The sequence below is a fragment of the Podarcis bocagei genome, assembly GCF_964188305.1.
Source record: "Podarcis bocagei genome assembly, chromosome: 4".
NCBI lineage: Eukaryota > Metazoa > Chordata > Lepidosauria > Squamata > Lacertidae > Podarcis > Podarcis bocagei.
In genome coordinates this window covers 74,717,247-74,744,986 of record NC_138128.1, presented here as the reverse complement: position 1 = coordinate 74,744,986, position 27,740 = coordinate 74,717,247, and the positions used below count along the sequence as shown (strand labels likewise).

At 40.5% G+C, this 27,740-nt stretch overlaps 1 protein-coding gene across 4 annotated transcripts; it reads right to left on the bottom strand.

Annotated features, from left to right (window-relative positions):
* Nucleotides 1–1,469: 1,469 nt before the first annotated feature.
* Nucleotides 1,470–27,002, bottom strand: RUFY2 (RUN and FYVE domain containing 2). 4 transcript variants are annotated; one of them, XM_081189627.1, is made up of 18 exons: nucleotides 26,865–27,002; nucleotides 24,500–24,673; nucleotides 23,524–23,641; nucleotides 23,328–23,429; nucleotides 22,583–22,706; nucleotides 19,972–20,033; nucleotides 18,755–18,820; nucleotides 17,530–17,599; nucleotides 17,299–17,400; nucleotides 16,134–16,250; nucleotides 15,830–15,997; nucleotides 14,847–14,944; nucleotides 11,152–11,271; nucleotides 9,589–9,718; nucleotides 8,402–8,496; nucleotides 6,781–6,829; nucleotides 5,177–5,254; nucleotides 1,470–4,677 (listed from the first exon to the last, which is right to left on the bottom strand). In XM_081189627.1, the coding sequence occupies exons 1-18, from the start codon at nucleotides 26,965–26,967 to the stop codon at nucleotides 4,534–4,536; spliced, it is 1,920 nt and encodes a 639-aa protein (XP_081045753.1). In that variant the 5' UTR covers nucleotides 26,968–27,002; the 3' UTR covers nucleotides 1,470–4,533. The 4 variants fall into 4 exon arrangements, 2 of the variants coding, with proteins under 2 accessions (XP_081045753.1, XP_081045754.1); XR_014006979.1 differs by having other exon boundaries at nucleotides 4,606–4,677; nucleotides 5,177–5,475; XR_014006980.1 differs by lacking the exon at nucleotides 1,470–4,677 and adding an exon at nucleotides 5,406–5,475 and having other exon boundaries at nucleotides 5,178–5,254.
* Nucleotides 27,003–27,740: the final 738 nt, after the last annotated feature.

The window sequence follows — 27,740 nt, the reverse complement described above, 5'->3', positions numbered from 1 at the left end:
AATGAAAGCATAGGGTAACTTCTTTTAATTAATCTGATACAATCCTCTTGTCAGTGAAGACTTCCCTTACCAGAATGTCCCAAGACTGTGCTGGGCATGAAGGCCACGAGTTCAGGAATGACCTAATGCACAACTGCTATATAAAAACCCAGTTGATGTATGCATGTCACAAATCTCACCCTTAAAGTATGTTAGTCTTTATACTCCTCTCCTTGGCAATCACATTTTTTGATGAGTGAACAAGAGAGTATTATTTTAGTAACATCCATAGAGAAGTAGGCACTATTTAATTTCCTAGAAATCTTAAAAGGCTACTCCTCTGGCTGAAGGCTCCTGTTTAAGGACTAAGAAACTTGCCCAGCAGTCAGACATAGAGACCTTGGCAAATTATGAGATTACACAAATATGTAGTCCTCTTACTGTGCATTAACATGTAAGATTTTTGGATTAATTACTGTTAAGACACTAAAGCATTCTCTGTGTATCAGGAAAGGGTACTAAATATTCAAGTTTTCTTCATTTCAACTGCTTGTCCTCCAAATTCTTCCCAATAATTTGTCAAATGTGATTATTGAAAGTTTGTTGCCTGTTTTTGATAGTAATGTTATGTATGTAATAAATGTCTTATTGTGGGAGATAGCAAAATAGACTCCATTCTAGGAAGCGTGTGTTGTGTCAATTTATCTGAGATGTATATAAACTAAGGAGCAAGATGATGTATTTCAAAGGCTACTTTTTCACAGCTTTGCTTGTACAGTGGTACCTCTAGATGCGAACGGGATCCGTTCTGGAGCCCCTTTCGCATCTAGAAGCAAACGTAACTAGTGACGGCACGTCTGAGCACACGTGCATAGCTTTTCGTCGCTTCTGCGCGTGACGTCATTTTGAGCTCATCTTGAAGCACATTCAACCTGAGGTATGACTGTAAAGGCAGCACAGGAAGCTTTTTAGGTTTTAGCACATCTCAAAAACTCAAGTCATTGTTCACTTTAAAACATTCAAAGTTGTTTTTTTTACCAAGTTTGCTCTGCTACTGCAGTCTATGCTATTGCTATGCTGGAGCAGTGCTTTGCAGAAGCATGAATCAGATGTGGAGAGGCTGTTGCATTAAAAGGAGATGGGTTAATAACAAGCAATGGTTAAACAAAAGTGGGGTGGGAAAGAGAATTGTTAATTAGTTCGATCAAAATGCTTAAATGGTGTGTCAGAGCCAGGACTTTTTCTCAGTATAGATGTTCACCCTAAATCAGCTGCGGGGAACCTTTGGTAGTTCAGTAAAATCTGTGGCCTTCCAGAAGTTTGTGGACTCCCAAATACCATCAGCTGTAGCCAACACAGCCAGTGATTAATGGAAATGTATACATAGGTCCTTATGATTAACTGACAATTATTCTAGGTATACTAGCTGCCTCAGAGTAACAGTAGTTACACACAAGATAAATAATGAACTCCGTATTCATTCTAAGGCCTGCTGAAAATTTCTCAAATATTTAATTTGTCCAAACCACAAGATTACAAACATTCGTATTTAAAGTTACAAAAATGTCATGTTAAAACTTACAAAAGCTGTACTAGTCAAAAAATTCTTGGCACACATGCACCATTGATATTGAAAGCTTGTTCTGAAATAGCTAAATCAGTAGTGGCAGGAATGATAGAAATTTTGTTGAAAAAAGGCAAGTCTAATCTCAGCTCTGTTTCTACTAAGGTGAGTTAGTCTCATAGCCTCTTTGACCCAAACATCATGGCAAAAACTGAGGATGAGCAGGTTATTAAGACGTTAAAAAAACCTGTCCATTAAGATCCCAGCAAGCAGTCAGTACATCACATCTGCCATACTAGTGCTAATTGGAATGGAAAAGTAACTTATGGTGGGTGCTGTGAGTTTGAAAATGGATTCTCAGTGCCACTAAAATCTATGGGGTTTTTTGTGTGGAAGAAATAGTTCTAAAGTTAAAGCAAGAAAAGGCTATTGATTATCTTAAATTTATGGTACTCATGCTAAGCACTAAAATGTGTCAATTCGGCACTGTTAGTGTATTTTTAATTTACCATTTGGTAAATAGGGACAAACACTGGAAGAAAAGGAATTTCTGTCAAATAGAACAGCTTTCTAGTATCAAAAACACAGGGCATTTCTTGCCTACCTTTTTTGTGGATGCATTCCAGTCTTGAAATACTACCAAATAGTTTGGAAATTAATAAAACTTTGGGTTTAGGCACAACATATTTCTCAGAATCTTATCAAATGGCCATAGGCTTCCATCTCTGAAACAGGTTAGCTAGAAGGCTGTTTGGAAAAGTTGCCCTTTTGAACTGAACATGTTAAATATATTCCAAGCTAACCGCAGTTTGAGTAAGTGGCTAGTAATCAGAACTTTGTAGTGTTGTGGTTCTTTTATTGTGCTTTCTGTACCTGATGGGAATTGAGAGTAGGTTTAGGGTCAACTTTGAGGAATACCACTAGTATAGGACTAAACAGGCTGCATAGGAATCCTGTACGTTAACAACTCTTATATGGCATACAAAAATTCAGCATACACAGTACACCTTCATGGTGAAATTTACAGCAGAGGGTACAGTATCAGCTGCTGAATTTCCCTATACACTGCTAAAGATACAGAAGCCGTTCCAAAGAAAGAAGATGAAGTATTTTCCTGGTGGGATACCTCTTCCCAGGTTAAAGCAAGTAAAGGCCTCCTGATGATCTTAAATTTGTGGTACTCAAGTGCTGAAGACACAAAAATGCCCCCCTTGCAGCTCAACAAGGCTACTTGCTGTCACTGCCACCACCATTTCCTCTTTAGGCTTAGTTTTGTGCAGGGGTCTATCTTGAAGATGAAAGAAAAATCTCAAACAAAGGGTGAATTTAATGTTTTCCCTCTGTACCAGATGTACATATCAAATCAAATGGCAAAAATAATCCCATCCAGGGCTTGTATGGATGTTTTTTATTGCATTTAGCACACAGGTTTGCTATGCTTGTTAGTCTAACAAGTCATTTCCTGTCTCAAAGGTTAATGAGAATAGGTGGTTTGCTTGTAAACAGAATTAGTAATTAGGCATAAGTATATAATATGCCCTTCAAGGTACAAATTCTACTTTGTTGTATGAAAAGCCTCCTTTAGGTTTCTGTGTGCATGTGAACTTACTAAGTACAGTCTCAAATTACAGTAACGTTCAGCTAGACTTGTTTTTAAAAGGAGTACTTAAAGCATTTTTTATTGTGTAGGTATTCTTAATTCTGCTTTAAGTTTTATGCCTTTTAGAAAATCATCTAATGTATATAGTGTAGTGTTATCAACTGAACTTCAGCAATACAAATCTCTTAATTACCCCAATTTTTCTGTATGTATCATTTCCTCACGCCCCAGCTTCAGGCAGTCTGGTGGAAATATGTAGAGAACTCTTAACTTTGCTGATTTGTATTATTTTTCAGGCCATTTAGTTAAAAAAGATCTTATTTCTGACAGAGTAAAGAAAAAAGCAAGTATCAAGTTGGCCAGTATCCTTTAACTACTCTTCCACGCAGTATTTATTTACTACATTTTATAATTGCTGTTCTACAGCATTCCACGGGGATAACTAAAGAACTTCTTTCTGAAATCCCTAACACACATTTATCACACCTGAACCTCAAAACAGAGGTTATGATGAAAGCACTACACACATTCCATGATCCCCCTCAGGATATTCTTTCCACTCCTCACCTGGCCTGCTTTCTGCTAGTTCCTCTTCAAAAGCCCTGTGCACAATATGCAAGTCAGGTAGTTTCTCTCAAAGTACTTAAAAGACCTGCCTGACAAAGTTCTTTTAGGAAGTCCAGTGATCCAAAAAACCTGCTTGCCTTCTCATTCTTCTAGCTAAGCTACCACATGCATATTGAAACTGCTGCACTAACAAGGCTGGAAACTTAATCTTATATCTAGGGATAATGTCCAAGAAAGCCAATTTATGGCACCAGAAGTATATGAAGTAGCTGCATTTACTTATATGTAATCTTCCCAATTCTGCATTTAAATGGCTTTTGTGGGGAGGGCCATGAAACATACAAAGCTGCACAAGATGCTAAACTCAACTCACCACCCTTAAAAGCCCTGTCCAGCTCCTCTGACTTCTAAGCTACAGTGTCCCCTGCCAACCTGTTCCCAAACTAAGAACCTTTTAAAAATAATCTGAAACTGCAAATCTCTGCACTTGGTCCTGGAATGGTCCATCTGCATGATAAAATGGCAAATGCTGGGAATACAAAACATTCTGCCTATATCCATTACGATGAACAATAAAGTGTGTTGCACAAGCAGATGCATTTGTAAAATCAGGCATATCAATTGCTGCATTAGCAGAACCTCACATAATATGACATGCTGCCACTGCAGGAATATCACAATGGCACAAAGATTTAAGATTGGCTGTTTAGATTTTGACAATACAAAAGCATTGGCCAGCGCTGCAGGAGTTTATACTGTAATCTTACAGCTCTTACCACTGTAGTGAAGTAACAACATTTTAGAAATCTTCTGTAGATGACTCTTATGGCACACTGGAAGAACACCTCTGTATGAGCAGCGCATGGCAGGAATCACAAACCCTTACAGGCTTTGGCGAAGATGGCAAAGGTAGTTCGTTGTCAGAGCAGGCATTACAGAAAATTTCGCCACAGTTTCTACAGTGATGCTAAATCAAGATGGGTAGGGGTGGGAAAAAGAAACCCGAAGGAGATTTTGAAATCAACAGTTTATGAAGTAAATAGAGGGTAATCAGCTACAATTAAACATTTACATACATCTATATATTTATTTCTCCCTCTCTCCCACACACCCTAGAAGCTAAATTTCACATTTTATGTGATGAGGGATCATGTCAGCCAGTGACTTGGCCATTATGAATGGAAAATAAAAGTTTAATGGTTACCTGAACATTCTATTATTGGAGCAGAGTTTGTGCTATTTGTTGCAATATTTGTAACAACAAAAAGGATTTAGTTTGAACCAAATCTGTGGGGTTAACTATGAAAATAGTAATTTTTTGTTTTTTTAACTGATAGTGATTGATGAGGTTTAGTGCACATGCATAAGTAAAAATGTGAATGTTAAGTATTGGTAAATAACAAAACTTGGATACAGAACTTGTTGTTAGTGGGTGAAAGCCAATGAAGCTTTTCATGCATTCTCACCTTCCTTCTGGAAAGCGAAAACTCCTTTTCACATAATTTGCAGTGTGTAGCTTCTTTGTCCTTTAGCCAGACCTGTCCCTAATGGAGAGAAAAAATGTTCTCTGAATAGAACAGGTACCATATATACAATTTATCTAATCATAAATGACAGTTGCCATTCAGGTATACAAAAGGACAACATTCCTCAGGATAGTACAAGAGACAACTCATGTTAGTTCCAACTCCTTACCCAGCCTACCATCAAGAAATCTCTCACATCAATGCATCTGTGGCCAACGCCCTGCACATTAGAGAGGATCCTAAGGAGCACAGTAGGACACACAGTTTAAGGCACTGAGCAGGATACCACAGAACATGAAATGTAGATGCACACTGTATGGAAAGATGGGTATGGGTGTATAAGCCGTCTTTCAGGCAACTTGTCTGCCCTTGTAGATCCTGCTGTCGTGGAACCCCAAAGGACAGAGTTTGAAACCTACCACTCCTAACAGTGCAATCCTATATATGACTACTCAGAAATAAGTCCTACTATTTTCAGGTTAATGGGTAGCAGAAAATTAAGCACAAGTGATTATCAAGATCACAAACTAAGCTAGCGTTAGAACAGAATAAAACTAGAATTTGGGAGCCTCCCTACAATATTGTTGAAAGATGAGTTTGTGATTCTTCCTGTCTCTTAAAGCTGAAAATCACTAAAAAGTCATCTTACAGAGCACACCCTGACCATAAAAGGGGGGTGTCCCCAAGCCTGGAAATGTCAGCATAATACAGGAATTTTGTTGTAAATGGTAGGTGTAATCTATGGTGGCTAAATTCTGGCAGGCGACCTTGAGGCACTGTAGCTATTGAACCAGTGAATGATCCGCCAGTAGTTCTGCTAGGACACAGGGCCTTTATCAAGAGATTGTTTCAGTCTTGATACTCTTTGTTAGTAGTGGTGAAAGTGAAAATACTTGCTAGAGGCTGAAAGTGGGTCTGACTATTGGCTTGTGGCTTTCCAAAATATGTGAGAGTCTAAGGCTGTGGGTTACTGAGAAGAAAGGAGGAAGTCTGTAACTTTATAATTCTTATGGTCTCAAATTAAGCCCATCTTTCAGATTCAATAGCTGATACTGATATGAGAAAATAAAATAGAGAGTGGACTCCACTTAGACCACTGGTCTTCAACTGATCAGGGTCACAGCCTGATCCAAGCTGGGTCACAACAGGTGCACTACCACCAGATTAAGAAATGGGTCCCCAAATGCATGTTTGAGTTAGAAGAGGGTCCTGGGTCTGAAAAAGTTGAAGATACCTGACTTAGACTATGAAACACTGACATGTATTTTGTTGATGCATGATGTATGTGGAATGATGTAGAGTTACATTCTAATTTACTGATTAAAACCACAAAAATTTATAGCTAGGAAATGAAGCACACCGACAGAATAGACAGGCCCAGTGAAACTATAAATACTAATGGTTAATGGTTAAAATTTACACTATAATTTGAAAGGTTAACTACCCGTTAGCTTACAGATTGGAGTGAAGTATATAATACAGAATGTTTGAAATGAATAGAAGAATTAGTCTGGATGCCCCTCCCCACCTTCCAAATTACTAACCTGCAATGTTTTATTTGCTTCTTTTATATCTTCTATTTTAAGCTTTGATCTAAAAAGAAGATATGTGAATAATAGTGTGAATAATTAAATGCACCTGTTTTCAGGGGGGATAAATATGACTGGATTGAAGGAAGTGTGTAGAAGTCCACACTTCCTTCAACCCAACATGTATCTGTAGACATATACTCTTTCAACACAAACACCTTGCCTTTCTCCCCATTTTCTCCAACTTCCTTCACTTCTGCCTCCATGCACCTCCCTGTAAGGAAGATGTGCTCAAGAGGGTAGGAAAAACTTACAGAAGGCCTTCACATTTACAAGACAACTTATGTTTCACTGGTTCCCAATTTTCACACCTGGACCTCAAAAAACATTTCTGGAATTGAAATCTATCATTACTAGAAAAGTAAGTCATGTTCATTTCACATACCCCTATCCAGACACAGGACTCATGTGGGATCTATACCCATGTTGGGTAATGAAATACACAATCCCATATAAGCCCTGCATCTGTTTATGATTTGTAGATGAGAAAGAGAGGATACTTCCAATGAGAAGCAGAGCCTTTACAGCAATTGGCTTTGGTTTTATCTCCCTGAAAGAGTCTAGAGCTGCTGTTCTTCAGTGGCTTTTCCGAGATGCAAAGAAATCCTCTCTGTAAGAAACCTTGGGACTTACTTGCTAATGAAGGTCAAAGCCTTCGTTGGATGGTAAGAACTTCTGTTAACTGGTAAGAAAGGTTTTGTTTGGTGGCTTAGCCATTGGTAAAGTTGTAATCTGGCAGCAATGTGAAACAAAGGGTTGTTTACGAGACACTGATGAAACAGAATATCCTTACAAGTGAAAAAAGGAGAAAACCTACACTGGGGTTGAGCAACTTGTGATCCTCCAGATGTTTTTGGACTTCCAACTCCCAACTCACGCCCCAGCCAATATGGCCAATGGTCAGGAATAATGGAGGTTGTGGTACATCTGGAGGGCCACAGGTTTCCCAACCCTGACTTACTCCAGCACTAATCTATATAAAAAGCCCAGGAAGTACGTCAGCCAAATGGTACCTTGTTTTGAGTCTGGGTTCCGTTCTGGAGCCCCAGATGCTCAATGAAAGGGACACTCGACAAAGCACTGCTCTGTGCATGCGTGCGGAGTGGTTTGCGCTTCTGCGCATGTGGCAAACCCAGAAGTAACCCGTTCCGGTACTTCCGGGTTTGCCACGGACATTTGCCGAAATGGACGGTAGACGGGGGGGGGGGGCGTTCGTGGAGGTATTACTGTATTTGTTAGGCAGGATAGCTCAGTTGGTTAGAGCATGGTGCTGATAATGCTAAGGTTGCATTGCAGGGGGTTGGACTTGATGATCCTCAGGGTCCCTTCCAACTCTACAATTCTAAGTGTCAGCCTTCTCTTCTCAGGCAACTGACCAAGGCAAAGGAGCCACTGGATTCTGCTAGCTGAGACTTAAAATGCTTTGTAGGGTTGAAGCTGCTACGAGACTTAAAGTACTTAAATAATTATAAAGCCTTAAGTAGCTGGGCTGGAGGAAGTTTAAGGTGAAACATATGCACAAGAACCAGGCTTTGTTTTCATTAGTTGTGTGCAAGAAAAGAAAGAGACAAATTACTCGCTAAGTTTGCCAGCCAGTTCTTGGAGAGCTGCTTCTTGATCATGGCATAGATTTTTCAGCTGCTTGTTCTTTTCTTGTAATTTTAGGAACTCCTGAAAGACAAAGAAAACATTAGCACTGACATTAGCTTCTCAGAAGTGTTGTAAAACATTTCTATTTGGGCTGGCTTTTAAAACTGGAATTAATTACATCAGGGATGGGCAACCTGTGGCATTTTAGTTGTTGTTGGGCTCCCAGCTCCCATCAGCTCCAACCACCATAGCCAAAAGACAGGGATTACAGTTATTTTATTCTAAGGGTGCTGACATACAGGAAGCTGAGCTACATAGGAATCATGCTCCCATTGTCATACAAGCTTGTCCAAGATTAGGGGGAAACGTTCTGCTCAGTTTGTAGCAGAAACAGGCTTAATACACTGTGCTGATTGTTAGTGTTTGTAACATTACAAACTCACTCATCCTACTGCCGGAGCAGTGTTGCAACACTTTTTAAACTTGGTTTTATGTAGTGGTAGGAATGCAAAAACGAATGTTTAAATTAAAAAGCTTTCATGCTGTGCTTGATGAGGGAGTAGGGGAGAGGAAAGAGAGTTGCCCTGAAGACTGGGAGGAGCAGGGAAGAAAAAATACACTTGGAATCGGCATTTGATTTGTTGACAGGTACATTTGTTGAAAGCATTTGCGAAGGCAGGGGAAGTTAGGCTCGTTCTGTGTGAGAAAAGCACCATGGTGAATCCTGTTTAAAAGTACATCTGTATATACCAAGCGTTCTAATGGGTAGGTCTAGCAAATGGCTTTAACAAATTTTGGTTTCCCCATTCTTGGGATGCAATAAGATTTGAATTCAACGAAATACGTTTCATATGCAAGTCTCAACTGATACAATCTTAAAACCTCTTTAGTCCACTGTATATCACAGTGGCTTTGGATATAGCAATAGCTGAGCAAACAAGAAGTATAATTTACCCTTCCTGTTCACCATGCTTCCTTGTAATCTGAGTGTATGGGATGGCTTATTTATCTCCTTTAATGATAATGATCTCTTAAGACCAACCAACAGTACTTCTACCTCGGAAGAAAGAACCTCCAGATCTCTGAGCACTTGCATACAGCTTCATGGGATAACGATGAAAGTACAGCTTACATAATCAGTAAAATTTTATGAAATTTTGCTGCAGAATTTACTTTTTTAAGAGTAATGATTTGTTGGGTCTCTGTCTTCAAGGAAGACGATGTTTCTTTTTCCCTTTTAAGGTCTTCTTCCATAGTTTGTCGCCATTCTCTTTCTATTTTCAAATCTGTTTCCAGCTGGCCACTAGAAATACAGAATATAAAAAAGTAATTCAAACAATTATACATTTTAATTGACCTACTGCAATTGCACAACTATGAAATAATTAGTACAATGTATATAATTCAACACTGTAAACATTTTACACATGCTAATTATAATAAAGATTTACTTATTTCCTTTTAAAATGTTTTATATTATTCTGTGTAGAAGACTTCTGCAAAAATAAGTGATAGGAAAAAATAAGCAAATTAACTAATATTTGACAAGAAGGTTATGAAGAAGGCAATCTTAAAATCTGATTCAAACTTCACCAAGATTCATTGATCCCTCCCAATCTCCCTTTGGAACCAGGTTAAAAGCATTTAACAGAATTTAACAGAATGCTTTCAGAATAAGGATAAGATGGTTCTGCTCTTCTTTATGATCTAGATATCTATCTACTATCTGACTGGTGTTGTTTTAAGGTGGTGGTATATTTTATTATATTGCAAGCAGCTTTGGGTAAAAACAGCAGGATATACATTTTTTAAAAAAATTAAATACATAAATCCAGCTCAAATTATCTTAAACGGGTACTGTGATGGGAGAGAGCTGCATCTAGCCCTCAAGGAGTACACACAGTTGCTCAAGGGTCAAACTAGATAATATGTGAAATGTGTAACTGCATTTCATGCATTGTTGTTGTTTTTAATAGCCATGATAAGCCCAATCCAGGTCAGGACTACTGTGTTGCTATTGTATTACAGATATGTAAAGTGCAATTGCCTATGTCATGTACTGAGCAGTTTGGCCCTAACAATGGCCAATTGTTAGGCAAGTTAGCAGATGAGCACTGCTCCCCAAATGAGAGAACACTCAGTCCTGGACGAGGCCCAGACACTCCCTCACCTTCTAGGACTTTTTATTTCTGGTTTGGAGCAAGCTATGCTCCAAACCAGAAAACGATGTTTTCAATAGCAGAAAAATATTAATAGGACAGCCCTTGTGAGTATGCATATCAGGGCAACATTTCCCCAAAGTTAAACTAGTTTCCTGAGCTCAAAGCAGCAAGATATTAAAAGCATACCCAAAACGGCGTTCTCCTGTGCCTTATGGCAAACTTAGGGGAATTTCAAAAGGAGATTGCAATGGGGCAACAGGTTCAGCTGTTCAAATAAAGTCCACTTGGCTTGCTCAAACACCTTGCATGAGCCTAAACAGGTATTTGAATCCCAGCACAGAAGTTCTGCATTCTATGAAACTACTAGATCAGGCAGATGAATTTACGATCAGCTTACTTAGTCTGTTCTTCCAACATGCACCATATAGCCATTCTGTGGTGACACATGCAGCTCTAAAACTTCTGATCTGTAATTCATCTGGATTTAGCTTTCCACTTTAATGACATTCAAAAGGGGAGGGGACACACATGTTAGAATATATGCTATCTTCTCCCCCACAAATACTTTACTTACACTTGCTTTTCCTTTTGAGTAATATCTTTCTGCAGACTTTCAGATTTACTCATATAGTCTTGCTTAAATTTCTTGTCTTCACTCTCTGCCTCCATTTGAGCCTTCTCTGCTTGTTGTAATCTGGTGTAATTCAAATCAACTTTGGGTAAAACTGAAGCTAGAATTTGGGTGTAAAGGATGAAGAAGACAAATAAAAGGAAAAAAATGGGGAAATAGAAACATTTCTAAATGAAAACAAAGCTTGGGGTAAACTCACAAACTCAAATGAGAGACCCAGACAATGCCAAGAAATCCAAAATCTTTTTCTCACTACAATAATATTTAAAAAATCCATACATTTATCCAATTTTTTTATTTAGTATTCATGATTAACAGATGCCATCAATGCAGAGCCATACAGATTTTTTTATTCATACATACAGAGCTATGACTGTGCCTTTGTGTGTTTTTGCATGAATTCTTTAAAAAAAATTTAAAAAATCCCAAACCCTGTAAACTAACTGTTCCTTAACTACACAAATCTATCAACACTACAAAATGGGAAAACCAGTGCACTAAATGGTCTGATATAATTCAGAACACAAAGAAGAGTATTGAAATCAAGGTGGCACAAGCAGTGCCATGTTAAATCAACACAACACACACACCAAATAATGTAACTGTGTGTCTACTATGGTGTGAATGGTGTAAATGAGAGCATGTAAATAATCTAAGTACTTGCTCCCAATACGGCAGGTTTTGGGGTGGTGTCTGGATTGGTGATGGGTGTAATGCAATTTGTTTCTTGAGCTCCCACACCTGTTAAGGTGTGCTTTTGTTCATTTCCACAGAAGAGGATGCTACATCAGAAAGGCCAAATGTGGCTATAATTCACCAAGTACTATTTGTTGTGCACTCTCCATTTATTACAGTAGAGTTTGTGCAAATCTAAGTATGCTATGGTAAGATATTCAAAATGGACAAAATATCAGGCCTTAAAAAATAGTTCTGTGTAACTCAAAAGATTGTCACTTTATTTTGCTAGTATCTGAACCATTCTGCATCTAATCTTCAAACTTCACCAAACATAGAATAAAAAGCATGCTAGCTGAAATTAAAGTAGATTTCTTTTTAACATTTCAAAAGTTGTAACATTGCAATTTCTTTTTTTAAAAAAAGTTACTTCCAATTGGCAACTAACAAAATACGTTGGTGAGTTCAGTGTCAGAGATCTATGTTAAAACATTGACCAATTTGAATGCCAAAATTATTTTGCTACATTTAGAGCCTGGTCCATAAACTATTTAAGCCAAAATACATGGGCAAACAGGCTTAAAAGCAAGGTTAAAAAAAATCCTACAGATTTTACTCCATTAAACTATTCCAAGACACATGGAGGATCTTTCAAAATGATATATCTTTAACAAGCTTGTACTGATGCTGCCCTTCATTGCTGGCACATTTCACTAAGGACATTGCAATAGTCCTGGTTTGCGTTAACAATTCTTTGTCACTTCAGATGTGCAATGGATAAAAAATTAAAGACAAATAAAGGTAACAAAATATTCAGAAACACAGAAGTTGGGATAAAGGAGAAAAGAAAAAGAAAAAGAGGAAGAAGGATGTCAATAAAAGAATATTCATGCCACTAACGTTTTAATACATAATTATGTTTTGTTTGTTTGTTAAGTAGACTGAAAAGAAAAACAATGGCAAGACATGTCAACAGCCACATGATGAGGCTATGAATGTTAACATCTGAGATTCAACATTGCTCAAACAGGTGCCTGTTTGTGCAGTGGGCAGCTTCTTCCTATCCTGCCCCCTGCAGTCCTCTGTGTGCCCCATAAATATACTCTGGAGGAGTGGAGGATCACAAAGCAGATTTGGGGTGGGAAAGGGGGAGCTGGAGAGGGGAGAAAAGTAACTGGAAGTCCCATTGTACAAGCAGTAGATGTCACCCATTAAAAAAAATAATTAAGAGAAGTAAAGCATGTAAACATACTTCTGTATTCATAATAAATGACCTACATGTTACATGTCATTTTTTTAGTATACATATATATATATATATATAGCTTCAGAGTTACTTTAGAAGCATCCATTGTCTCATGCACCATCTACAAGACTTTTTACTTCTTTTTATTTAAAAAAATGACAATATCACAAACTGCTTTTGAAACACTCTTTTTGTTTCAAAAGGTGATTTCCTGAGCTGGGGAAGGAGAAGATGCTGCTGAAGACATACAACACTTCTCCCCCCCGCCCCCACAAAAAGTTCCCAGCTATTGAGGACATGAAGGTAGTTTCAGGATTCTCTGGGACTCGACTCTACACACTTACACTCAGAATGGAAGAATGTTTTCAATTTAAATGGAGGAGTATTTCCAAATGATTTTTCTCCAATTGAATATATGGGCCAACAAATAATTCTAAGAGTCTGCACACATCAAGTGCCTAACTAGATGAGACAAAAAAAATCTGAACCAAAATCCTGTTTTGTTTTATGTGTGCAGTGTTAAGTTTTAAAGCAACCATGGAGGTGAAATGGCTGTGGCACTGGAGGAAGCAAATTATTCCACTACATAATTTGTCCAACCTAAATCCCCTCAAGTATATTTTTCTTGTTACACACTGCCTAGCAGGACATCTTTATGAGAGGAAATTGCTAAGGAGTAAATCCTACACAAATTTGGAGTAGTACCTAAGACAGTGGGATGGAGCCTTGCATGCCTCCTTCCAGCAATTCCTGTAGCATATCTGGTGCCAAACGTATTGCTCTGCTGTCCTTTGGGCCACATTAGCAAGGCTGTCTGGCCATCCCAGGACCTCCATACACACTGCCCAGGCCTGCATCCCACAAGTGTCATTTTGGTGCTGCAAGAACACAGCAAGAACATGGGGGGCAGCAGTTACAATTTACTGGTCTCTGCAGTCACAGCAGGCACTGCGATTCTCCAGCAGTTTGACTTCACCTCTGGAGGTGCACTCTATTGTCTCATGAGACAGACAGATGCCAACAAATATTTTTATTGGGGTGCAAAAACCTTTGAGAAGGTTAGATCAAGAAAACAGTGTGAAGGAAAGCTTTTTTTAAGATCTTCAAGGGCACAGCACCAAACACATTATCAGCACCACTACAGTTCTCAAATTGCAGGGGGTCAGAGGGGGCCTGCCCCTTTCCTTGCCTTTTTGTGATGGTTTCCATACTACTGTTTTTGGAAGGCTGCAGACAGCACCATTTTGCAAATCTGGAGTGAGGACATGGGATGGGGTTTGTGAATTGGCTTGGGGTCCCCTCTGCCTTCCTTATCCCTAAGCTGAGCATGGTCCCTAAAGCTACTTTTAAAAGACAATTCAATCACAGATCTCCTATTGTCTCAACTAGTTTAACATTTAACTTCAAATGTATGAGTAAGAAATCAGAAAAGTTACTTTAGTCAATTGGGACTTTTCTGGATAGCTGTAATATGCAACGGGGGGGGTGGAAATTCTGAAACAGCTAGCAAGGAGTCAAATAGGATATCTCAGGCACAAAAAAATAAGGGAATTGAAATATGCATTCAAAACACCTAAAAACAGCGTAAGAAACACACATTTTGATCCTTCAAAACAAAGTCATATCTCAGTGCCTACTATATGAGAATGTAGCAACTGAAGCAAAAGAAATGAGTCTGAGGGGGAGTGGAGAAGCAGAATAAAAGAAGATGCTGTACCTTTGCTCCAACTGCTTCATAGTTGCTGTAATCTGATTGGTTTTATCTTCAAGTCTGCCAATGATTTCGTTCTTTTCTTTCAGTGCATCATCTGAAACCTATGATATAAGAGTGATTATTATATTGCAACACTATATAACTTGAGTATTAACAAGTGAGTAATAATAAAATCTACAGTCTGGATGTGTAGGTTTTTTTTCTTCCTTTCCTCTCCATTCGAAATTGCTCCCTCTTGCCCAGCCTTGGACAGTAAACTCTCTAAAGTAACCCTCCCCACACTGCTAGTGCTGTATTGATGTGCAACAGCAGTAGTAGGAACTTACTTTCAGGTAAGCAGCCCAATCTTCAGAAGAAGGAAATTGACAATAAGTTTAACTTTCTAAATTTCCCTTTTTCTTATACCCCCCAAGGGCTACTAAAAGGAGAACAAGTGGAACTTTAAAAGCAATTTGGTGGTGGGTGGCTTGTGGCTAAAACCACTATTGCCTTCCTTTCTAATTTATGAGGTAGAAACAATCAGAGATGATGGAAGTCTTTCCCCTCAGTAAGCTTATTAAGTTGGCTCTGTCTCCTGGTCTGAAGCAAATGAGGCTGACATGCAACAGTGCATGAGTGGGTTGCCACCGACAAAATGGGATTGCCCCTTCCTCCCCATTGCAACCTCTGTTCTCCTGAGGAGGGACTCCCAAACCTCAGGAGCAGTTTGTGGGATCATGAAAGGGGCAGGAGAGTACATTATGTTATATGAGTGAGAGCCTGCAGTTGCTGGCAGGCTGACAACAGAGGATATCAGCCAAAGCCTCCTCATCCTGATGGTCACCTTGCTCCTATGCCGAGAATGCAGCTGTAAGAATAACTATCATCCGTTGATATTGAAAGCTAGTTCTCAAAAGGACAGGTGGGCCTCCCTAGAGGGGGAAAGAGTATTGCTTAAAAATTGTATTTTGTTTAGCTTCCAGTTGCAAACAGTAAAATGTTCTTACTTGTAGCTTTTTGTACATTTCTACATTTATTCCTTTGACTTCCTCCAACTGTTGCCGCAGACTTATAAGAGTGTCTTGTTTTTCATGTATATCCTTCTCCAACAACTTCATTGCAAGTTCTATCTCATGCTTCATACCAACTTGAACCATCAGCTCATTCTCTATATCCTACAAAATACAAAGAAGTGCACAGATATCAAATACATTAAGGTGGGAAAATATGGTGATAGAAGACAAGCCAGCTTACATGCCTCTGGATATACAAGTTCCCACTGCCTCCATAGCATATCTGATATACACTCACTTGTCTCAACTGTGATTCTTCTCGAAGCTGCCTGTGTGCTTCATTGTACATGTCATCCAGGCTTTGTCTGGAGTGCTTGTATGTCTGAAGTTCTGCTTCAGCATCCACTTTGTTCACCTAAAAGTAAGGAATTCATGCTTAGATCACTTTCCCCCAGAGCATATCTTCATGCGGGGGAAACAGACAAGGGTATTGTATAATGACACTCTCTGACTCAGTAAAACACAGTAAGCTGTAAATGTCCCATCTCGTGTTGACAGAATCAGTGCTCCCTGAAATGCCACATATTACATGGAGCCAAACCCAAATTTTACAAGCTTGTGCTTCACTGGCAGCTGCAGTCAATTTTGGCTCTCTAAAGATGAAGAGTATGTCTATATGACACACAAGCTTCTGAAGATCTGTTAATCTCATTCTTCTTTTTACATTTTGAGGTGCACACTTAAAAACAAAATGTAGCCACACACCTAAAAACAGTAATGTGTTAGCCCTCATCGAGTTATTTTGCAGCATTTTTTTTCCTAAATATGTTTGTATTTCTGTAAGCCTTGGGGTCCCCCCAAGCCTACTGATACCTCCCTCCTGTGTGGTGGTGATGCTGTTTCAACTATATAAGCAAAGGAACTCACAGCTGGAACACCAGTAATTGAAGGAACAAGTAGGATCTGAAACAAAATGTCGGAGTGGAATGTTCCTGTTCAGGTTTCCAACCACTCCATTCTGTCTCCTCCCACTTTTCTATTACGCCCTGAAAGTCAACATTCTGTACTCACTAAGCATGCTCAGTTCTTCTTGGAGTCCACCCCCCTACCCAACTTAAGGTTCCTCCCTCCAAAGCTTTTTCAAATCATTGGTTTCCCCTTAGCCTAGTGAGGCCATTTTGGCCACATAAGGACAGGCACTCAGACAATGAATTTGCTATTTGTATTTATGATAGGATCCTCTAGTATGTCAAATAGCCCAAGACTGTGCAACATGCCAGAATTTACTGCTGATTCTGCAATGGCTGTGTTGCTACCTACTCTTTGATAGGACCCTCACCTATCATATTTTACTTGAGCCAGTTTAGAGAGAGCACATGCACACAAAAAAGCAAAGGCCACCTCTTTACTAATATTGCTTTGTACCGTGTATTATATTTCCTTTGTAAATAGAACTCTCATACCTCTAGATGATGCTGTGTTTTCATTAAAATGAGTGTATTTTCACTTCGCAAGTGATGATTTTCTTCTTGAAGTTTAATTATATTATTTTTGGCTATTGCTAACTAAGAAAGAAGTGGAACAAAAAAGCAAAAAGATTCAGGTGAACAATAATAGGAAAACAAAAATATTTCAACACACACAGGCAGAACAGAAAGATAGTATTGGTCATATGCATTGCTAAAAGTCCGTACCTCTTCAATTAGTTTAGTGTTTGACTTCTCTAGCGAATCAACGCGTGTATGGAGACTGCTGACTGTGCTACTGAAAACAGTAAAGAGAACCTCATTCAAAATTACACATCAAATCCTACAAGTACAAATAGTACTATGCAATTTACATAACATTCTAGTGCCTGTTTGGGTGTCCACTGATCAATGGAGTTGGAAAACACATCTTCCACCATACATCTTTCAAGAAGAGAAATGCACTAGCTTTATTTTATTGCCATCATCATATTTTTGTTCCTTGAGACATTTGCTATCACTTTAAATGCCCATTATGGAACTGCTAACTTTCGTTCTTTCTTTCATCTCTCATGAGTCAGGAAATTTCTATTTTTTGCTGCTGTTCTTTAGAGAAGTCCTCAGCACCACCTCATCTCAGTGGCTCTAGCAGCCTTTTCTTATAACTTAATAACAAGCCCATGCCATTCTAAGAATAAATATTTAAAGTCTTAATAGTAAAATTCTGCACACATGTTAACATTGCTCTTTTGCACTGCAGTCCTAATTTTAGTTTTTTAATTTTATAATTAAATCCCATGGAGTTCAATGGGACAAGGGCAGTGGTATATGCTATGATTTTTGCAGAAAACATCAGTGTTATACTGGTGATTTCAAGCCAAAGACAAAAAGTATGAATGGAAAATATGCATGAACATACAACTTTAAACATCCATGTACACATACATTAAAGAGAAACGTACATGGGTGTTTGAAAAAGTATGCTTGCATATAGTTTGCATTTGCATGTTACATCCTTCCTGTGCAAAATACCAGTTTAACACAAATGATTCCCACAATAGTTGGAAATTACAGCAATATCCTTACTCCCAAGAAAATATGTTTAGGATTGCAATCTTAGTCCCCTTCATAAAGAACAGCAAGACTGAAAGTATCAAATTTCAGGATTTGTACCATGCTAATTTGAATAATAAACTCCTCTTACTTTGCCCACATTTAAAAGAATAGCCTATTTAACAGACAAAACACTTGAAACATTAGTCTTCCAACAGCTTCATTCATTCTAGACTCCCTTTCAGTAGCTATATGATGCAACCATTAAACTAAGCCAAATGCAACTAAAAGGACTTCAGTGCCATCTACTGTACCAGAAAAGGCATGTTTTTATTGGAATTACTTTTTTAAAAGATGATGCCTCTATATGGATTCAACAGATGCTTCTGTAAATACTTACTTCAGCTGCCTGTTTAGTTCTTCAACATAATTCTTTTGATCCAATATAGCAGCAATATGGTCATTTCTAAAGTGATGAAAACATATTTAATTAGACATTTATCTGACACCATATATGCAGGGGTGGAGGAAGGGGGGTGGAGGAAGGGGGGTGCAGTGGGGGTGGGGCACCCCGGGTGTCACCACTAAGAGGGGTGACAAAATGCCGGGCAGCACTCACTGTGGCGCCTGCAGTGCGCCCGAGCCACGCGTCTCTCCTGGGAGTGACGCGGTGGCTTGGGCGCCCGCAGGCTCCGCGCTGCCCCAAATGGTCCGCCCACTGTCTCCCCCTCAGCTGTAGGGCAGCTGAGTGGGAGGAGGCATCAACAATACAGAACAACAAACCCCCGTGTTGCAAAGTTAACACAACAAACAATACAAGCAACACGCAGGCCAGTATACTAGATAGCACTGTAATTCTTATTGCATAATATACATGATTTAGTAACAAAAACAAAATGTGTGCACTTGTAAATTCTCTAATATATTTGAAATCAATTGAATACATGTCTGTCAATCTTTGAAAGCCCGTAGAAGTATAATAAGTCTATGGTTGAAACAAAGTAATAGATGCTATCCTGTGGGCTAAGCGGTAAGACTTTTTAGGTGAAATTCCAAATGAAAAATTGGGGCCACACTATAGGTGCACTCCTGATTCTTCTTTCCAGCCACTGCTTGAATTTGGCGCTTTTTCCTGTCGCTCTGCACAGCAACAGAAAAAGGCACTACACTAAAGCTAAAGAAGAAGAATCCAGAGTGTGTCCCTGATGTCATACGACATCCTTACGCACCTGTCAATATGGGCTGTGGAGGGTGGGCCAGTTCTTCATCTATCCCCTTGGCCAGATCCACTTTCCTATCTCTGACAGGAGGAGAAATGGCAAAACAAATAAGGAAAGAAAAGGGGACTCAGAAGAGCGAGGCCTTGACTTAAGAAGTCTGAAGCAGGAATTATCATGATTGTCAATCTGCGTTCAGTTTGCAGAGGTTCCAGTAAAAGAGGATCAGATGTTCATATATTTGTCCTCTCATTGATCCTAGCAAAACAAAGCAAGTTGATCCACCCTGATCCTTTTACCTCACACTTCTGCTTCCTGCCCTTAGGGAGCCTGGCAGAAAAACACAAAACCCTTTTCAAAGCATTTAATGTACTTGTTTATTAGAAATGTTAAAACATACCTTTCTTTGCTTTCAATATCATCTTCATTCTTTAAATACATAGAGAAATCAATCACACCAACCTAAGAAGAAATAGATTTATTCACATTTTGTATTTTTATTTTTAAAAAGGAAAACCGGGTTTGGTCTTTACTTCACTGATGTTACTGGAAATGTGCAATGAAACCTTACTGTAGGAGAGCATGAGCACAACAGGCCTTACATCATTGGTAATGACAAGCTTTCATTCAAAGCTGCATCATCTGCGCTTCAGACCCCCACCCCGTTTCAACAACCCTTTTAGGGTAAAGATTACTAACCCAGATGTATTTCCTCTTTCAAGCAGTCACGCATTTATACTTCTTTTTTTAAAAAAAAAATTTTTTTATTGGTTTTTCACCTTTTTTAAAGACATATACACACAAAAAAGACAAAAGACAAAAACATGTACAATTTCAGAAAATCTTACTTTCCTAACCTTATTCCCTGACTTCCCCCCACCCCCCTTCATGCATCCCAATTCCCAAAATTGTGTCAGCAAATTGGTATTTCTCTTCTTAGTCATCTTAAAGTTACCTCTTCTGTAAAGAAAAATAAATTTTTCCTAAGTTGGACTCCAGTTCTCTTCCATTGATTTCCCAATTTGTCTTAAATAAAAATCATATTAACTAAACCCAAAAGTCTTGAGTGCTTTTACAATTCTATTCTTCCCTCCCTCCCATCCCCGGTTTTCGTCCCTTCCTAATACATGTCCAAAGTATCAGTTCTTAGCCTGGGTTCCTCACGTCCGAGGCTTTCAAATCTCTTTCAGTCCCTCTCCGCCGGTCTTGTTGGTAATCCTTTATGTCGGTCATCGAATCTCGAAAAAATTCTATCACCATCCAACCATATTCTCTTCCCACAAGTACATTTGGAAGCAGCTGCTGGAAAATTTCCACAAAATCTGCGTCTTCAAAGTCAAAGTCAAAGTGGAGGCCCCCATCATATTTCTTTATTTTAAGTTCCTGTATTCCATAAGCTCCCGGGGCCTCCTCCTTCATCTTCTGTATCTTTCGCAGGTTTGTGGTGAATGTGATCCAAAAATCTCCTTGTTTATATTCCACAGATGCCAGCTTCTGGTTGGTGCTTCCCAACTTTGCTTTCTCTTTTTCTTGTTTAGTCTCTTCCACTTCTTTAGATATCATTTCGAATTCAGCTGTGGATTCTTTCTCATCCAGGTCCTCAATACATTCAGCAGAGCTGCTTGTTCCAGAAGTCAAGGTCATAAGTTGTTTATTCATAGCCAGACTCTGCTCTTGCAAGACTCCCACCAGATGAAACATTCTTTCGATTTCCACTAGTAACTTTCCATCCACAGCCATTGTAATTTCACAGACTTCCCCCTAGAGGGAATCTGGTTACTTGGTAATCTTTCTCCAACAATCCTCCAACTTGTTATTATTACTTTGTTTCCAACAATTTTAACTCAATTGTAACTCATTTTAGTCCAGAGGGATCTTAAATAACAATTTTTCCACTTGAACTGTCCGTTTGACAGCTTTGACAGCTGTCAAGCTCCGCACCTCTTCCACAAGCTCAAAAGCAGGACGCTCCCGGGCCCGGGAGGGGGGGGGGGTTGTTTACAACAAAAGAAAAGCTTCCAACACTCCACTCTCAATTCAAAATTTCTTTACCAAATCTTGGAAGTTAATGTCTTTTTCAACTCACCCCACAAAGGGTAGGCACTCCAGCTTAGCTCTTATATCGTTGCTTTAGATCGTCTGCAAGAAGGGGGGGTGCGGACTTCCTTTTAGCACACACCCCGGTCGTCTCAAATTCACGGGATAATATTTTTAAAGTCCAATTCCGTCTTACTCACGGGTTGTTGTTTTCAGTCCAAATTTCAAGGAAGAAAGTCAGCGCTCTCCAGTCATGGCTCGCGGCTTCGCTCCGCCGAGGTAGCGATCGACTCTCAGTGCCACGCCGCCCTCCGTATCCTCTCCGCAGCCTTTAAAAAGGCTCTTCGTGGATCGGGGGGGCGCTTAAGGCACCCGCCGAGTCTTCAGTCCGCAGGCTTCAGCGCCTGCGGTTTTTAAGGGTCCCCGCGTCGCCGGCGCGGCAAGACCCGTCCTCGGTTGAGCCGATTCCCTCCGCAGCTCGGAGGGAATCCGCCATTTCCAGATCGCACCAACCCGGAAGTCTTCCACGCATTTATACTTCTGCAGTAAAAGAGTTTGAAGGCTTTATACAGAACTATTTCCAATCTTTGGAGACTTTCTGGATAATCAGGCAAAAAGGAAAACAAGCAGCTAGGTTGCACTTTTATGGTTTTTGTAACCAAGCCAAAAGCTTTCTAATAAAGGAACCAATTCATGTAAACTCCATCACTATTCCTCTGCAGAAGAAACAATTCATTAATCAGGCCTTTAATTGTGTTTCAAAGGAAATAAGTGTGTTTTGTTTAGGGAATAGCCAACTTCCTTTCCATTTAACTCATCAAGCTAAATAATAAACTTTTCTTTTCTTTTAAGAAAGCACATTACAACTTTTAATACTCTGCATTCAGATCCATCAGTTTGATATTTCCCCCATCATTTCATTAAAAAAAACCTTTAAGGCAAAAGTATGAGACCATAGCTTTATATCTACTTACTTGTGAATCCAAGTCTTCTCCTTTTACACAAAGATTTGCATCAATTACATTTAACCCAACGAGCAAGCCAACAATAACTGCTCCTTCTTCTTCCATCATCAGTGCATGATATTCATAAAATTCGCTGAAAAATGCATTTTTTTAAAACTTCGTAACTTATTTTAACATACTTTGAATCAATTTTTAACTGCTGGTCAATCAGTAATTTATTTTATTTTCAAATGTTTTAAAGATTGACTTCACTGATACTCCAAGGTGGTTAAAAGTTCAGAGCAACATACTGAATATACCAATTAAAGTGGCAACTTATACAGAATCTAAGTTTTCCCAACAAAATAAAATGAAATGGGAAAGGTCCACCATAGTATGAAAGGGCATCTGCTCTGCAACAGGGCTTTTCCTTCTTCTCCAATCCCCAATCCTCCCCCCACCGCTCTGGAGAATTCAGGGACCCTCTGGAATAAATTTTGGGGGTGCACAAGGGGGGGGGGGCAGAAGAAATAAGAAAAACTGGAAGTCAACTCAACTTCAGTTACAAAAGAAAATTAGGTGCTCAGATCTTTTGCTGTGTAAGCAACACAAATGCAAACCAAGTGAAGAAAAAATAGTTGTGAGCCTAAGTTTTAACTTTACTGTCATATTACTTAGCAATAGCTATAGTAAAATGTAACATAATTGTACAATTCTGGTAGCAATTACAGCACTGACCTTAATTTACCCTATAAAAATCTGAATGGACACTCACCCAAGCAATTCCTTCTGAAAGATGAGACATCGTAGATAATCAGCCATCTTTTTTTGCATAAGTGCCAATCGTAACCAAGCTCGGGCACGTCCTAGTGGAGTCCTAGTTTTTAAAAAAGGAATAGCTCAGAAAACAAATATCTGTTGGCCAGGATTATTGTCCAAAATGGAAGATCTTTACTGGCAACACAACTTACTTGAGACCAGGCAAATCTCTAACACTAGCAGCGATTTCCTCAGCTTCTGGGTACAACTTCTCCACAAGCTCCAGAGGACCCCATATTGTTTTATTGTAACTGAGAAAAGACTTTTTTACTAGAAGAAGCAAAATATAATATTTTTACATTTTAAACTTGGCTTTATACTTTAATACAGCTGTTATCTAGATGGCACTATAAAAGTTATTTCTAGGTAAGCCGTATCAGAGTGCAAGGAACATTTGTAAGCATGGTTAATATTCAACACTTATACAGTATCAGCATATTTAATCTGCTGCACCTAAGATTCTCTAAAACCATAGCAGCCAACCATGAAATGAATGTTATAAGAACACCAAGGACAAAATAAGGCAAAACAAAGAAGAATCTGCGAGTAGAGGTTACATATCCCAGGAAGCCAACAAAGAAGAGAAATAGCAGGGACTTGCAGGACTCCAAAGAAGTAAAAAAATCCTGTAAAATAAATTAGAGGGTTTCTTCAGTTGCCCACATCAATATTAATGAATCCAAGTGGGGAAGCACATAGATTGGATTGACTGAGGTGAGGGAAGTCTACAGTGTGCATCCTGGACCCATGAAGATGAACACAGGCCGGCTAATACAGTGGTACCTCAGTTTAAGAACAGTCCAGTTTACGAACAATTCAGTTTATGAACTCTGCAAAACCGGAAGTAGTGTCCCGGTTTGCGAACTTGACGTCGGTCTAAGAATGGAATCTGAACAGTGGAAGGGAACCTGCGGCGGAGGCCTCATTAGGGAAAGCACGCCTCGGTTTATGGATTAAGTTCGTAAACCAAGGTACCACTGTATAGGGAATTCTATATGCCTAAACTTGCCTTAATCTAGAATGTGTATGTAATCTAGTATTATACTCTTTTGCTACATAACAAAATTAAATGTCAATATGCTTTGGTAAAAACAAACAATCATCCCTTTTAAAACATGCATTTGGTACCTTTAAGGCCATGTTTCAGGCAGTGCTCCATAACAACGAAGAACTGTTGCAGAGGTGGATAGTCAGAATCAAGGGTTCGGCCAAAGCTCAGGGCAGATTCAATGAGTCCCTTGATACTCAGTTTGGCCATATTCAATAAATTTGTTCGCTCAACAGCTGTGGGGTCTTTCACAGCTTAAAAAGGAAAAAAAGCAAAATTATTCAATGAGAACAAAATAGTTCGATACTGCTTTACTGATAAAAACACAACAATCTTGTCCAAAACTAAACATAAATAATGAAAGGGGGAAAGAGAATAGGATAAAAAGCATGTTATGAAACATAGGGTGTGTCTGTATAGAGCTTTTCCTCTGAAGGAACAGAATAGTTCTGTAGACCTGCAGCACTGGCAAGTGTCCTGTTCTAAATCAGGGCAGAGAGCACTTTAGCCTGGAAAATCTAGCACTGCTTGCCATTTCCCCAGGTACATCAAGTTCTTAATATGAAAATCCATAAAAGATATGTGAAATAATAGCACTGCAACATTTTGAAATCATTTAAGATGGCCTAAAATTTTGCTTTTGTTACTGCAATGTACTGATGTTTCCAGTGAACTAACCACAATGACTCTGCAAGCCAACATATGCTGACCGAAAGCTTATTTTTGCCAAATGTGTTTGCAAGCCCCACTGGGTCTAGCAGGATCAGGCCCAGTTCAAAAAGCAAGGGTGAAACTAGGCTTTATTTCATCCGGGTCAAAGACCCAGTTTGGCACACACACCCCCACACAGGTTGGGACTTGGGAGCCTCAATGGTGCCCTTCTGAAGGTTTCACCCAGGGCAAAAAAACAGGGTAGCCACCCCCCCCCCCCGCTACAGCACTGCAAGAAGCATAACCCTAGCAGGAAAAAAACCGTGGTCCTCACTGCTTTTTAAAGTAATTTCTCCTCACTTCCCTTATATGATGGCATCATAACAGTTGCAATATTGTGCACTGTTAGCTGGAAGTAAGCCCCTCTGAAAACTGGAACTTACTTCTGAGTAGGATAGGGCTGCATCTATCAGACCCCAGAGCAGCTGCTACCTGGCCACAATATACCTACACCAAGCATCACAATCACAGAGAGTTGCCCACTTTTTCAGTCCCTGCCAATCGCGATTCTGAGACAGGGTCCCACGCAAGAACCGATTCATGTGCGGAGTTCCTCCACACGAGGGGGTGGGCATCCTGATTGGCCCAGGCAGTGGCGTAGCGTGGGTTGTCAGCACCCGGGGCAAGGCAAGTAATTTGCGCCCCCTAACCCGTGGATTTGCGCCCCCTAACCCGTGGATTTGCGCCCCCTAACCCTAACCCCCAGATGTTGCGCCCGGTGCGGCCGGGCCCCCCCCCCTGCACCCCCCACGCTACGCCACTGGGTCCAGGAACCCCTCCCCGGACCTCCACGCGCCTAGCGAAGTTTGCGGGAAAGGTCCGTTCTGACGCTCAGCGGATGCGTGACGCAGCAGGCGGGGCCGGCCGGCCGGCGGGGCTCTCCTTCCCCAAGCTCAACACGCGACGGCCGTTCGTCTGCACATGATTCCCCTCGTGACGTTGCCAATGGTAAACCACTCTTTCCCGCAAGAAGCTATAATGAAGCAGCCCTACCTTCTTCACCGCCAGCAGTTCGCGCCCTCCCTACAGGCTCTCCAGCTTCGGATACAGAAACTTAAAGGAGAGATAATGACGGTGACCTGAAGCCTCCTCCCGGCAGGTCTTCTACATTCAAAGCAGGCACTGCTAGTTACTTAAGAAGCTACCGAAACTGCGCAAGCGAATAATGGGGAGCTACTACCAAGAGCCCGTCAACTGGAGCATCAACATCGTTGTGCAAAGCGAAGCCATTTCACTGCCTGCCCGGTTTTCATAGGAGATTTATCGATCTATTAACTCCTATGCTACCAATAGCCCGGGGTGGGCTTCGTTCCTAAGGGAACCTAGAGAGGGGCTCCCAGCCCACAAAGGCCTGGATGCGAAATGAAATTGGGGGGCGGGCAGAGGACCGCGAGAGACTTTCTCGCGGCGGCCTTAAAGACCAATGGACTTTTCAGCATCCTTTTTTTCCCCCGGAGACGTGTGCAAGAGAAACACTTTAGGGTCAGACCTGTTGTTCGCCTGCCGAGGCTCGAGGGGCGGCTTCAGCCCCTCGCGGATACCCGCCCCACAGCGGGCGAGCGAAGGCAGCGCTTCCCCCATAACAGACGGCGGCCGAGCCCACCCAGCCTCCCTCCCCAGAGGGAGAAGAAACGCTCCGTCAGCCCTTTCCCTTCGCCGCCGCCCGCCCAAGTTCCTCCGGCTCCCCTCACGCCCGGCCGCCGCCGCCGCCGCCGCTTATCCTCTCTTTCTTACCCATCGCCAGCGAGGAGCAGCAGCTGCCCGAGCAGCTCAGCGAGGTGGACCCAGCCTTTGCTCCTTTCACGGCCTTTCTCCAGCCCTCCTCCGCCTCCTCCATCTCCGCCCTCCGCCGCCGGAACCGCGCCCGCTGCGCCCCTGGCGGCGGGAGGACCCGGACGGAGGCGCGTCGCTGCGAGGGGCCGGAGCCAGATGTCGTGACAGGGCGAATTCTCCGAATTTGCTTCATATTCCTCTCCCAAATTCCCAGGCCAGGCTGGGGGTGGGGTTCACTTTTGCCTTGAGGTGAAAAGACGGGTTCTGCACTTCTCCCCCCCTCAATTATTCTAATTTCTTTTAAACATTATTTATCAAAATCCTATGCCGCCCCTCATCCGACAACCACAGGGCGGTTTACAACATAAAAACGCAAAAATACATACCATACCAACAAAGAAAAAATACTACCCCCACCACCACAACTTACATAGATCTTGCCATTTCATTGTTCTCCAATAAGCTCAAATAAACTGTTACACCATGTTGGTTTTAAGTCAATCCAAAATATTTTTAAAACAGAAAACCAAATCCAACCTGGATACCACTTTGTAAACTTTTAAAATCAGTTATGAGTCCAAAACATCATCAGTCCATCCATCAGCCCATATATACATGCTTGTGCAAGTCAGTTTTCCCACCGGCAACCTGGGAAAAGGCACGGAAACTCTTAACTCTTCATCCTGGTTGATGACCTGGTTAGTGGGGTAGAAGTGGAAGGATCATTAGGCGCGAGTGATCATGCTCTTCTGAAGTTTACTATACAGCGGAAAGGAGCAGCCAAGCATACTAGGACTCAATTTCTTGACTTTAAGAAAGCCGACTTCATAAAACTTA